Source organism: Hemitrygon akajei, chromosome 11 (assembly GCF_048418815.1).
Source record: "Hemitrygon akajei chromosome 11, sHemAka1.3, whole genome shotgun sequence".
Taxonomy (NCBI): domain Eukaryota; kingdom Metazoa; phylum Chordata; class Chondrichthyes; order Myliobatiformes; family Dasyatidae; genus Hemitrygon; species Hemitrygon akajei.
This window is the reverse complement of record NC_133134.1, coordinates 68380786-68395360: the sequence shown is the minus strand read 5'-3', so window position 1 is coordinate 68395360 and position 14575 is coordinate 68380786. Positions and strand designations below refer to the sequence as shown.

Below are 14575 nucleotides of genomic sequence, written 5' to 3'. Positions count from 1 at the left end.
TTCTCAATTCATCTCTCCCCCTTCCCCACCCCTTCTGCTTATACCGTAGACAAAGGTGATGTTAGCTAGAGACATACTGCTACATACTTCCAATAGTTATGGGCTGATAAAAACCACATGTAACATCTCTGACAGTAGTTGCTTCCTCAACTTTTATTTGGCTTAGAGGAACAAGCCGAATTTGACAACCTGCCTAGAATCAACAGTTGGTTCAGACTCTCCCAACTGTTATCCAAAAATCTCTGAGAAAGAAAATGAAATTTTAAAGTCTGTGATGCCTACATCTTTGAGATTGAGATTAAGTGGATTAGCATCCCAAGAAATTGGAGATCATTACTATATCAGGCAGCTTAGAATCTACTGATTCATCTCCTTTACTTTAGCTTATCACTTAGCTTGCTCTGTATTCCTCTTGGTAGAAACAAAATTTTGCCCTGCTCCAGTGGAACAGGCCGGATCTAAAGATGACGTTGAAGGATGCAGAGGCCAGGAACAAGGATTGATAAATGGGCACATGTTTCTTGCTTTCTGAATATCCTTGTGGTTTAAGAGCAAGATCAGTGTTTGTCTTTACTGATTTCCACCTCTGGATTGACATCAAAGAAGGGTTTCCACAATTCACCAACCTACATAATCCTTTTAAGTTCCTTAGGGTTTTCTGTGGTAAACTATTTGATAATCAGCATCTGTATCCCTCTAACAACCTGTCGGTCAGCAGGAAACAGCAAAAGACGTGTGATTTTTGCAGATTTGACAGATTTTTAAAGAAGAGAAAGCAAATGTATTCTAAATTGCCTCATCTGGTTTAGATCCAATTCCTTCACAAATCTATAGTCAAAACGGACACTAATATGGTACATAATCATGCCAGTCTTTTCATTGGAACAGTCCTTGTTCCAAACCTAACTCTGCAACTCTTTCTGTTACTCTGTTACATCAATAATTGCATTGGTGTTGTTTCCTGAACTTATGTGGAACTTGTCAATCTTATCTTTGCAACTAACTTCCACCCCACTCTGAAATTCACTTGGACTATTTTCAACACCACTCTCCCATTTCTGAATTTCTATGTCTCCATCTCATAAGACAAACTGTGTATTGACATTTATTACAAAATCACTTCTACAGCTACAGTACTTCAACTACACGCCTTCCCACCCAATTTCATAAATGATGACATCACTTTTCTCAGTTTATTTGTTTCAACTGCATCTTTTCTCAAGATTAGTATTCTGTTCTAGGTAATCTGAAGTGTCCTTTTTCAGGAAATGTGACTTTCCCTCTACCGCGGCTGATGGAGTCTTCACTAGTTTTCCTAGACTTTTGCTCTCAGATATTTCCCCTCAGCCCTCGTAGACAGAGTTAAGAGTTCCCCCGGTTTTAGCTTCTGCATTCAGTGCATCAGTCTTCACCATTACTGCCAACTGTGATACGATCCCACCACCAGTTATGCCTCCCCTCGCCAACCCATCTTTGCTTTCAGTGACTACATGGTTGTCTCATCCTTCTCCACCCACCCCTCCTAAACACTTTCCGCTGCGACCATAAGAGGAGGAACACTTCTGGCTACAGCATCAATCCGTAACCAAGATGCCCTCTCTCACTGGTTTGCCTATGTATCACCCACACACTTGACCTACAAGGTTTTCCGTCCCCTCCTCCAACTAGTTACATCTGCCCATCCTCCTACCTTATCTGGTTCCACTTATCACTTTCCTTACTTATCAGATTCCAGGATCTGCAGTCTCTTGTCTAGACATATCACCATCCAGCCTCCGTCTCTATCTTCCCTCCCCACCTCTCTCTCCCTTTCTCCCTCCCTTCCTCCTTATTTGTCACCCACCAGCAGTATCTCAACTCCACCCCTCTGCCATCTGGTTTCACCTGTCTCTTATTCTCCTCCTCCTCCAATTTTACCTATCGCCTGACAGCCCCTGCCTCGTTCCTCTCACCTTTTCATAATGTCAGTGGGATGATATGCACTTAAAAGTGTATAGCTTCCTGGGCTTTATAAATAGATGCACAGAATACAAGAGCATCAAAAGCACAATGTACCTTTATAAAACAATAGTGTAGCCACATTTGGGGTATCTTGTCCAGTTCTAGATGCCACATGTTAGGAAAAATGTAAAAGCTTCAGAGGGTGCAGAAGAAATTTACTGAATGTTTCCAAAAACAATTTCTCCAAAGAAAGTTATTCTCATGGGTGGAAGAATTAAGAGCTAGTGAATGTAGAATGAGGTGATTGGCAAAAGAACGTAAAATGTCGGGAAGAAAAATATTGTATACAGAGAATACCTCAAGTTTGCAGTGCGCTGTTGGAGTGGTATTGAAGGCAAATTCAGTTACAGTGTTGAAAACATCTGAAAAGCAAGATTGTCATAGTTCAACATAGAACAATAATGTAGTGAACTAGCAGGATTGTTCTTATGTGGCACCAGTATTGACAGTGGAAGAATGACCTCCTCCGGTATTAAGCCAATTCTGTGAAATATATTTCACAGTTCTAGCAATTTTTCTGTTGATTTCATTAATCTTCCTCATTTATGCTGGTCCTGACACATCAGTTGTGATCAATAAGCTTTCACACCATCTCTTAGATGCCTTCAACAAAATTTGCGTTAACTAGATAATCCCAGTTTTCATGCTATCATAGACATTACTTTTGTTCTCGCCAACTTTAGCACACATGTTCATACTTCTGGTTTTGATGGAAGGTATTTGGCTTGAAGTGTTAACATATTCCCTGTCCTTCTCCCTGGCTGCTTCAACTGCTGAATATCTCCAACACTTTCTGTTTGTGTTTTAGTATTAATTTAACCAATTCTCCCACAAACATTTTGGAAGCAAAGTATAAAATACTTCATGTCATATTGTTATATGGTATAGTGTAAATGAAATAGAAATGTTTTACCTCATCTTAAATCAACAAAAAAAGTAATTTGTCTTATTTTCATAACTAGATTTTGGAGACTTGTGTTAAGAACTGTGGTCATCGTTTCCATGTCCTGGTAGCTAATCGTGACTTCATCGATGGCATTCTGGTCAAAATTGTCTTACCCAAGAATAACCCACCAGCTATTGTACAGGATAAAGTGCTTGGACTGATACAGGTGTGTGTTTTTCTTTTAACTTTTGCTGCTTAATTTTATAAATATCTTCTAAAGTTTTCAGATGTCTTCAGTTTCAAAATGTCACGTTTTGTGTTTGAGACATGAACAGTAGCAATTGAGTCAAATTTAGCCTACAGCCCAAGAGTTTTTGCACAATAAATATGCATTTCCTCTGCAAACTCCTGCCATTGCAAAGGATGGAGATAGCTCTGTTTCTTAAAAAAAAAGTGGTGTTATCTAGTTATTGTCCGGGTATAAGGGAGAAGATGAAGGAAAGCATCTTTTAACTAATGAAAAAGCAAGCCTCATTTTCTGGTTATATTGAGCTTCAGTCTTCTTGTGGGTTTTGTATGGACAGTGGAATTTTGAATGTTATGCCAAATAAATATTCTGTTAGATTGACATGACTACTGAAGTCCAGCACCTTTCATATGCTGGCATGGCACCACTTTCATCCCAACATTAAAAAGGTCTTCCTAGTCCATATGACAGGGCACTCCTAGTATTAAAGCTTCAGTAAATTACAGTAAACATAAACAGCATGAAGATAAATTTGGTTTTCTCTCGCTGTCAACTTCAGATAACAAGCAGAGAGCTATCAATCAAGACTAATGAACTTTGTGCGTAATCTTCACTGTCGCTCTTGGGGTGGTGGGACTAATTGATGTGGAGGGATAAAACCTCATCAGCAGAACTGATATCATTTGTGATTTGCAAATACAACCACATATAGAGCATGGTTTAAACATGGCTCATTATTCAGTGAGCTTATTAATTTGACTTTTCAGAGTGCAGTGAATATTCTGAATGGTCAAAGTGACAATTCAACAGCTAGGTACAAGGTTAATGAGTATATGGGTATGTCATTTCTCAAAGATCTTGCATTCAGAACTGATTATCTTCTCATCTGATTTCCCAATTGTGTGCATGTGCAGAGGCAATCCATTTCTCTATGTAGGTATTAGACAGGTAAGGTAAGCATGTTGCTCTGTCCGAAATGAGTAATACCTAAAACTTGATGTTGGTCACAATGCTAACTGCTGAGCTAGCTTTTAGTTTTTGAACACTAAGGCTTTAAATGTAGAAAGCGTTAACTGTGAAGTCTGCGCCTGCACCTGATGATACAGGGCTGTGCCTGTCCTGCTCTTCGTACATGGCTACTTAAAACAGCAGAAACTATGAAAAATCATTATATGATGATGTGCAGTGTCTTTAATAAGCCTTCCATGTATATTACCAAGATCCTGTTGTATTATTTGATGCCTTTATTTCCAGGCATGGGCCGATGCTTTCAGAAGCAGTCCAGATCTGACTGGTGTAGTTCATATTTATGAAGAGCTAAAGAGAAAAGGAATGGAGTTTCCAATGGCAGACCTAGATGCACTGTCTCCAATACACACACCAGGAAGAGTAAGTGTGACTTCCATTGACTTGTTTGTGTTTTGCACTTCTGAAGGTGATTAAATCATTTGTTGAAGTTAAATATGCAGCTTAAAGTGCTGGAACTATATAAATCAACAACCAGCTTTGGGAAATGTTAAAATATAGTAGGGTCTGTGATGCAGAGAATGGGCAGGTCCTTTTTGGGATTGAAGGCAGCAGTGATTAGGTGACAACCCAAAGAGAGAGGTAAAGGGATGAGCCAAGTTGGAGGTGATGAAATGGGGAAAAATACAATTAGTGGAAATACTGAATATGTGAAATAGTTGAAATCATCATTGAAAACAAGCTTGCTTTGAACTTTGTTAGAACATGAAGGAAATAGAGATCAAAGTGAAATGTAAAATTAAATTGCAGGAATCCGGAAGCTCAGGGTCAAGCTCAGGCAATTGGAACAGAAGTTTTCATCACTTGTCCAAACTGCATTTAGTTTCTCTTGAGTCATGGAGTAATACTGCATGGAAAAGGGGCTCAACTGGTCTATGCTGACCACAGCATCTCTGCTAGTCCTAGTTGCCCACATTCACTAGGTTTGGCCCCTTTATCTTAGAAAGGATGTGCTGAAACTGGGAGAGTTCAAAGGAAGTTCACAAAAATTATTCCAGGATTGAATGGCTTGTCACACGAAGAGCATTTAATGGACCTGGGCCTGTTTTCACTTGAATTCAGAAGAATGAGCTGGAGAGTGGTGAATCTGGAATTTTTTGCCATGGCCAGTTGTGGAGGCCAAGACTTTATGTATATTTAAGGCAGAGGTTTACAGATTCTTGATTGGTCAAGGCATGAAGGGGTATGGGAAGAAGGCAGGAGATTGGGGCTGAGAGGAAAATTGGATCAGCTATGATAAAATGGCAGAGCAGGCTTAATGGGCCAAATGGCCTAATTCTGCTCCTATATTTTATGGTTTTATAACCCTTGAAACCTCTCCCCTCCATTAAAAGGCTATCCAAATGCCTCTTTAATGTTGCAATTGTACCTGCCTCAGCCATTTCCTCTGTCATCTCATTCCAGGTACAGTACTCATTACCCTCTTTGTAAAGAAGTTAACTTTCAGGTCTTTTTTAAATCTCTCCTCTGTTATCTTGTATCTTTGTCCCCTAGATTTGGACTCCTAACCCTAGGGAAAAGATCATGACCTCCCACCTTATCCATGTCCCTCATTTTCTTTGTGGTCCAGGGAACAAAGATCCAGCATGGCCTACTGTACCTATAACACAAGCCCTCTAGTTGAAGCAGCATCCTCGAAAATCTCTCTATAAGCACTCTCCAGCTCTACAATGTGTTTCCTAAAACAGGGTGACCAAATCTGTACATGATATTCCAAGTATAGTTTCACCAGTGTCTTATATGTAACTGCAACTTAACGACTCCCAAAATCAATGTCTTGACCGGTGAAGTCCAACATGTTCACAGCATCTACTTCACCACCTGTCTACTTGCACAGTCTATTCCACAACACTCGTCAGTGTCCTCCATTCACTATAAAGTCAAATGTAGAAAAAACCACAACGGTGTACTAAATTTCATGAAGTACTTGTAAATGACAGCTTCACAGTGTTTCATTTTCCACAGATAACTTCCTGATCTGGATATTACAGGCAAGTTATTTATTCTCTGGACAGAAATGACTATAAAATTGCAAAGTATACCTGTATGAACCGCATCCCTCATTATTGAGCCAAACGGAATACCACAGCTGACAACCCTTTATTCATGTGAGAGGAATTTAACTGGGTGTTTACCTTCCACAAATACGTCACTATATTTATGTTAAATATGTTTAGTAAATTTGGTGCTTTATTTTGAAATTTATGTTATTGTTGCTCAAGTGATTGAACTGGATGAACCAGTTGGTTAGTTGCCATCTTGAACTGTTCCAGTCTTTCTGGTGAAAATATTCCATTGGTGGTGTTGGCTACGGATTGTACAAATTTAGACCAAAGAAGTAAGGCAATATATTTGCAAGTTATGATGGTGTGATTTGACGACTAATATACAGATGGTGGGCCCCATATGCTGAATGCCCGGGGTGTGAGGATTTGAAAATGTGCTTTCAAAGTAGTTTATAACAAGAAACTGCAGCTGTATCCAAGGTATACAGTGTCCCAGGAATTAAATATTTTGGTTTATGAATGGTTTAAGTAGATTACTTTGTTTTGGTTAGTGCTGAGTGAGCATTGATGGAATCGCACTCAGTTACACAAGGGAAGCATGCTCCATTTTGTGCCTTGTAAATTGTGGAGAGGTTTGACGAATCAGGAGTATACAAGCTTCTGACGTGTGTCTATTTGTGTAATATTTGTGTGGCAGATCCAGTTATTCCTTGGAAAGTGTCCTCCTACAACATACTGTCACTAATCCTTTCACAGTCCATCTCAACTTTCAAGAGGTGGATGTTGGTTGGTGATACCACTAGTCTCCCATTGTATGGAGTTTTCCAAGATTCACAACACAATTTGACCACCCTGTATGTTTTGAAATGGTAAGACAGATTTCTTGTTTAGCTAAGAGAGAAGCTGTAAGGTGGTCCTAGGAATGTGAGGTAGACTTTACCACTTACTTCAAATGTAGAATATCCATACTGTGGTGACTAACATTTCTATGGAACTGGTCTATGGTTGCAAACCACCGCTCTGGCTTCTTAATCATTTTGTTTTTGTCATTGCTAATAAAGCCTTGTTAACATGAAGCGCTTCCTAAAAGGCAAGCCTGCACCTTAAGATTTTTGGTTATCATACTTGTATCATTTACTAATATAGCTTACTTTATCTTAATTCACTCCAGAAGTTAGGGGTCAGGACCTCATGTGCCACCAAACTTTGAGGCAAAGACTGCATAAGTTTGGAAACCAGGAGGGTAATGGTGAAACTACTATTTTGCTTGCATCTTAAAAGACACAGGCATACCTCTACCATTCATCAGACATCTGTACTGCAGTCACAAACGAGAAAATCTGCAGATGTTGGAAATCCAAGCAACATACAAAATGCTGGAGAAACTCAGCAGGCCAGGTGGCATCTATGGAAAAGAGTACAGTTGACGTTTTGAGTCAAGAATTTTCAGCAGGACTTTGTGTTTGTTATCTGTACTGGTAGCCAGGAGACCCTGCTGACTTTCAGACTTTGGAGAGCTCATTGATGTGAGAAGATCTCTGACTTAGGTTGTGTTAGGAGAAGAGTGAAGAACTACAGATAGGCACCTGCAGCTTTCCAGTTAGAAAAGGTTATAAATAGTGTTAGTTATAGAGGTAATATCTGGTAAGCTTGGAAAATCTGTTTCATGGTACAGAAAAACAACTGGGGAAAAACCCTGCAACAACTGCCCCTTATTCTTGTGTCATAATATTAGCAACCCTAATTTTCAGGGTTTAGTAGTACTGTTGAACATCAAGAATCTAACTCTCCTGTTAGATGGTCAGTGCTTTACACGTGCTGCTCCTTGTTATGAAGTTCAGACAATAACACTTTTTTTTAATGAGGTTGCAAGTTTAATCTTTTTGAAAGAATCCCTGATCTTATAATGGAGGTGGGTGTGGTTCTTGGTGAAGCAACTAAAGATGGTTGTGCCAAAGTAATACCACCTACAGGAGTTGAGGGAACGTGTGGACGTGTTGGGAAGATTGCTGTGCATCCAAAACCATTTTTATACATGTGAAGCCAAATTTAATCAAATATTTCTTTAATGTTAAGACACTCAGTTTTTTTTGCTTAATACTGCAAAGAAGTCTTGGTGAAACCTCATGCTACTCTTTTAATTGTACTTGCTAGATGTCCAGTTCTGGAGTATGTCTTCATCAATACAGTGATGATGTTGCTCTGTTCCATAGATGCTATCTGGCCTGCCGAGTTTCCCCAGCATTTTGTGTCTGTTGCATGATGTTGCCTCTGTTGTGTTTGCTGTGTCCAGGGTGTTCAGCCATTTCTTGATGTTATATAGAATGAACTTAACCATCTGAAGACTGGCTTATTTGATGGGGATCTTGGCAGGAAGCTGAACTAGATCATTCTAGTGTTGCTCTGCGTGTTCTACACTCATCAATACATTGGTTTGATTGTAAGAGAAGTGAGGTTACAGTTTTGCAGTGCCTCATACATGTGAAATTACGTGTTGCTATTTACAAGTTAACCCTTTGCAGGCCATAAATGAGGTATCATATGACTTGAGATCAGCAGATTTGATTAATCTTTTCCAGAAGGACAGCAGGGAAAAGCCTATGACTGCTTTTGAGCCCAACATCAATAGAGCAAAAACTATTGGAAAACATTTTGAGGGTCAGGATTAATAATCATTTGGGAAAGCAAGGGTTTATTAGGGATGACTAGCATAGCTTTGTCTAGGACAAATCTTGACTGACCAATTTAATTGAAGTTTTTGAGAAAGTTTGTTAAACAATGGTGGAGGTTTTTTTGTGTGTGTGGATCTTGTGGCCAGTGGTGTTCCTCAAGAATTGGGACTCTTGCTAGTTGTAACTTGTGTGAATGATTTGGTTGTAGATGTAAGAGGCATGATTAGAAGGTTCATAGAGGACTCTAAGACTGGTGGAGCAACACTAGCAAAGTGCTGGAGGAACTCCACAGGTCAGGCGGCATCTATGAAGAGAAAAAATCAAATGACATTTCAGTCCGAGACCCTTTATCAGGAATCTCAGCCTGAAATGACCACTGTTTATTTCTTTCCATAGATGCTACCTGACCTGCTGAATTCCTCTAGTATTTCATGTGTGTTGCTCAATATTTCAAATACCTGCAGAATCCCTTGTGTCTAAAACTGGTGGAGTTGTTGACAGTGTGGAGCATAGTCTTGGTTAAAAGTGATGTTGTTGCGTTCGTGACAGGGGCTGAGGAATGGCAGATTGAAGGTGAAGGATAAGAGATCTAGAGGGGATCTGGAATGGAGACCTTTTTCACCTAGTGAGTGGAACATACTTTATCTAGAATGCACTGCTTTGAGAGTGCTGGAAGCAGTGCCCATGACCATGTCTCTGAGACGTTTCTAGATGAGCATTTAAATCCCCTAGGCACAGAAAGCTAGGGGCCAAGTTCTGGAAGGTGGAATTAATATGGATGGACTGGGTGAATGTGGTTGTCTGAATATCCTGTTTCCATGCTCTGATCCTTTGTCTCAGTTAGATCTGCTCTGAATCTATCTCACTTAGCTTGGTATTGCCACAACATGGAGGGCATCATCATTGTGAAGGCAGGGGGTTAATCTAATCAGTGTGGTTCTTGATCAATGCAATTGCAGCAGATAATTTGTCAGGATGTCAATTATGCTTTTCCCTTTTGTTGGTCCTTTCACTGCTGTCCAGTTGTTAGAACTTACAAAATGTTTATGCAAAAATAGAAGCTAGTAACCTCTAAGCATCGTCACATATTGTACTGAATGTTTTTCTGTTGTAGTGTGTTCCTGAGGTTGATCCTGCAATGAACAAACCAGTACCTCAATCCTTGCAGAAAACCAGTTCCACAAAAAACTTTCTATTGACACCAAACACCCTGACTGGCTATTCAGTCCCTCAAAGCCTTTCATCTAGACCTATCACTGCAAATGTTGAGCAGGTATGAAAATCTGTGTAAATGTTTTTATAGTTAACAATCATTTTACATGGTATCTTGGGCACCAATTGGATACAGGGGCTTAACCTACCTTTTACCTGTGGTGATTGCGCTTCAAGGAATAAATAATGGAATACTTTGTATCAATTCTTGTTCATTTTATGGCTAACTACTAATGTGATTCTGAACCTATCGTGTCTATCTTAAGATGCTTTGCCAAAAAAATGGATATGAATAGAGTGGTGGAATGGGTTGTTTTGGTGAGTAAGTGACCAAACATATTGATGAAGCTAGAGCAGTGGATGTGCTAAGGCCAATCAGAAACAAGAGAAAATCTGCAGATGCTGGAAGTCCAAGCAACACACACAAAATGCTAGAGGAACTCAGCAGGCCAGGCAGCATCTATGGAAAAGAGTACAGTTGACTTTTCAGGCAAAGACCCTTCATCAGGACTGAAGAAAAAAACGATGTGGAGTCAGAGTTAGAAGATGGGTGGGAGGGGGGAGGAAGAAACGCAAGATGATAGGTGAAACCAGGAGTGGGGGGCAGGTGAGATAAAGAGCTGGGAAATTGATTGGTGAAAGAGATATAGGGCTGGAGAAGGGGGAACCTGATAGGAGACAACAGGAGGCCATGGAAGAAAGGAAAAGGGAAGGAGCACCAGAGGAAGATAATGGGCAGGTAAAGAGATAAGGTGAGGGAGAGAAATGGGAATGGGGAATGGTTGGTGGGGGGTGGATTACCGGAAATTTGAGATATTCATGTCATCAAGTCTGAGCAGCAACACATTATATTCTATCTATGTAGCCTCCAACCTGATAACATGAACATTGATTTCTTGAACTTCCAATAATTCAACCCCCCCTTCACTATTCCCCATTCCCATTTCCCTCTCACCTTATCTCCTTACCTTGATCATCACCTCCCTCTCTGGTGCTCCTCGCCCTTTTCCTTTCTTCCATGGCCTTCTGTCCTCTCCTATCAGATTCCCCTTCTCCAGCCCTGTATCTCTTTCACCAACTTCTCAGCTCTTTACATCACTCAGCCCCCCCCCCCCCAGTTTCATCTATCACTTTGTGTTTCTTCCTCCCCTCCCCCACCTTATACTGACTTCAACTTTTTCTCCAGTCCTGCTGAAGGGTCTCAGCCCAAAACATCAACTGTACTCTTTTCCATGGATGCTCCTTGGTCTGCTGAGTTCCTTCAGCATTTTGTATGTGTTGCTTGTATGAAAAGTGTTTAAGAAGGTTCCCCATGGTAGGCTCATTTAGAAAGTCAGGAAGCATGCAATCCAGGGAAACTTGACTGCGTGAATTTGTAATTGGCTTGCCCACAGAAGGCAGAGTGTGGTAGTAGATGAAGCATATTCTGCCTAGAGGTTTGTGACTAGTGATGTTCCACAGGGATCTATTTTGGGACCCCTAATCTTTATAATTTTTATACATGACTTAGGTGAGGAAATGAAAGGGTGGGTTAGTAAATTTGCAGATGACTCAAAGGTTCATAGTGTAGAAGGTTGTCGTAGGTTACAATAGGACATTGATAAAACGCAAAGCTGGGCTGAAAAGTGCAAGATGGAGTCCAATCCAGAGAAGTGTGAAGTGATAAAAGTTTGGAAAGTCAATCTTGAAGACAGTACAAGGTTAATGACAGGATTCTTAGCAGTATGGAGAAACAGTGGGATTTTGGGGTCCACGTTCATAGAGCCCTCAGAGTTGTTTTTCAAGTTGATTAAGAAGGTGTATGGTGTGTAGGCCATTATTAGTCGGAAGACTGAGTTCAAAAGCCACAGCTCCATAAAACTCTGGTTAGACCACACTAGTATTGTGTTCGGTTCTGGTCACCTCATAGGAAGAATGTGGAAGCTTTGGAACCTTCAGAGAGAGTGTAGAGGAGGTTTACCAGAATGCTGCCTGGATTAGGAAGAAAGGCTGAGTGAGCTAGAGCTTTTCTCTTTAGAGAGGAGGAGGATGAGAGGTGACTTGGTAGAGGTGTACAAGATGATAAGAGGCATAGATGAAGTGGAATGCCAGAGACTTTTTCCCAGGGTAAAAATAGCTAATACAAAGGGGCATAATTTTAAGGTGATTGGAGGAACATAATATGGGGAATGCCAGAGGTAGGTGTTTCACACAGATCTTTAAGTCTTAAAATACATATATTTAAAGTGCATGGAATGCATCGTCAGCGGTGGTGGTACAGGCAGATATATTAGGAACATTGAAGAGACCCTTAGATATGCACAAGGATAAAAGAAAAATGGAGGCTGTATGGGATGGATGGGTTAGATAGATGTTGAAATTGGTTTAATGGTCAGCACAACATCATGGGCTGAAGAGGCTGTGCTGTACTGTCTGTGTTCTATTTCCTCATGGTGTTTTCAATTTGAGTGTGAGTCTATTTCTGCATTGCAGTGTTTGCTGCATTGAGCTAATCTAAGAGTTTGCTTTCAGTTTTAAATTGAATTTATGTATGGCAGCTTGCCAGGTTACGCAGTGAGTTGGATGTCGTCCGTGGAAATACAAAAGTAATGTCTGAGATGTTGACTGAAACAGTCCCTGGGGAGGAAAATCAATCGGACTTGGAGTTGCTTCAGGTGAGATTACTAAAATTTTGTTAGTTGCATTTACATCACTGTATGGTACAATGTACAGGTATGGTCTTTTTCTTTAAAGTTTACAACCATTTTTATTCATCTCCAGGCCAAATTGGCTAAACGATGGGTTCCCAACCTGGGGTGTACTGACCCATTGGTTAATGTAGAGTTCCATGACATAAAAAGGGCTGGGAACCACAAATACTTCTAACTTTTAAGAATGTTTCAGTTTCCAAGTTTCCAAGTTCAGACATAATCTCAATTGTTTGAAACTTATCAGGAGTACCTGCCAACTTTTCACTGCAACTGATCGTATATGAACATGTGATTGAGGTTATTTGAGTGGACCAGCATTTTTCCCTCTGTAACTAAATGAGATTATCCTGGGTTGCCGTGGAAGGAAAGGGAAGAGATTATTGGTTCTGCCTGACATTTTTAGATCTTTGGTCAAAGTGAAGTGCCAGATAACTGGAGGATGGTAAATGTGCTCCCATTTATCAAGAAGGGCAATGGGGTAAAGTCTAATAATTGCAGACCCTGTGAGCCTCACATTAATAGTAGGGGAGTTATTGGAAAGAAAATATAAAACATTGGTCAGACCTCAGCTGGAGTACTACATGCAGTTTTGGTCACCACACCACAGGAAGGATGTGATGATACTAGGGAAGGTGCACATGAAATTCACCAGGATGTTGTTTGGGAGCATTTTAAATATGAGTAAAAGCTTGAGAGGCTAGGTTTGTTTTCCCTGGAACAGAGGAGGTTAAGAGGGGATATAATTGATAGATCATTTTTTCAATGATTTTAAGTTCCCCGGCCCCCACTGCCTTATTTTCATCATGGACGTCCAGTCCCTATATACCTCCATCCCCCACCGGGATGGTCTCAAAGCTCTTTGCTTCTTTTTGGATTCCAGACCTAACCAATTCCCCTCTACCACCGCTCTCCTCCGTCTAGCGGTATTAGTTCTTACTCTCAATAATTTCTCCTTTGGCTCCTCCCACTTCCTCCAAACCAAGGGTGTAGCCATGGGCACCCGTATGGGTCCCAGTTATGCCTGCCTTTTTGTTGGCTTTGTGGAACAGTCCATGTTCCAAGTCTATACGGGTATCCGTCCCCCTCTTTTCCTTCGCTACATCGACGACTGCATTGGCGCTGCCTCCTGCACACCCGCTGAGCTCGTTGACTTCATTGACTTTGCCTCCAACTTTCACCCAGCCCTCAAATTTACTTGGTCCATTTCCGACACCTCCCTCCCCTTTCTTGATCGTTCTGTCTCCATCTCTGGAGATGGCTTATCTACTGATATCTACTATAAGCCTACAGATTCTCACAGCTACCTGGACTATTCCTCTTCCCACCCTGTCTCCTGCAAAAATGCTATCCCCTTCTCACAATTCCTCCGTCTCCGCCGCATCTGCTCTCAGGATGAGGCTTTTCATTCCAGGACGAAGGAGATGTCTTCCTTTTTTAAACAAAGGGGTTTCCCTTCTTCCACCATCAACTCTGCTCTCAAATGCATCTCTCCCATTTCCCGCACAGCTGCCCTCACCCCATCGGCCCACCACCCCACTCGGGATAGGGTTCCCCTTGTCCTCACCTACCACCCCACCAGCCTCCAGGTCCAACGTATAATTCTCCATAACTTCCGCCACCTCCAACGGGATCCCACTACCCAGCACATCTTTCCCTCCCCACCTCTTCTGCTTTCCACAGGGATCACTCCCTACACGACTCCCTTGTCCACTCATCCCCCCCATTCCTTCCCACTGATCTCCCTCACTGGATCTCCCAGTGGCCACACATTTTAATTCCACATCCCATTCCCATTCTGATATGTCTATCCATGGCCTCCTCTATTGTCAAAATGA

General features: G+C 41.1%; 1 protein-coding gene across 4 annotated transcripts in view; it reads left to right on the top strand.

Annotated features, from left to right (window-relative positions):
* Nucleotides 1–14575, top strand: part of tom1l2b (target of myb1 like 2 membrane trafficking protein b) — a 149317-nt gene that overhangs the window by 56882 nt on the left and 77860 nt on the right. For all 4 annotated transcript variants that reach the window (XM_073061019.1, XM_073061018.1, XM_073061017.1 and 1 more), the window contains exons 4-7: nucleotides 2964–3113; nucleotides 4389–4523; nucleotides 9953–10111; nucleotides 12588–12704. In XM_073061019.1, the coding sequence (XP_072917120.1) occupies nucleotides 2964–3113; nucleotides 4389–4523; nucleotides 9953–10111; nucleotides 12588–12704 (561 nt within the window). The remainder of the gene's footprint in view (nucleotides 1–2963; nucleotides 3114–4388; nucleotides 4524–9952; nucleotides 10112–12587; nucleotides 12705–14575) is intronic.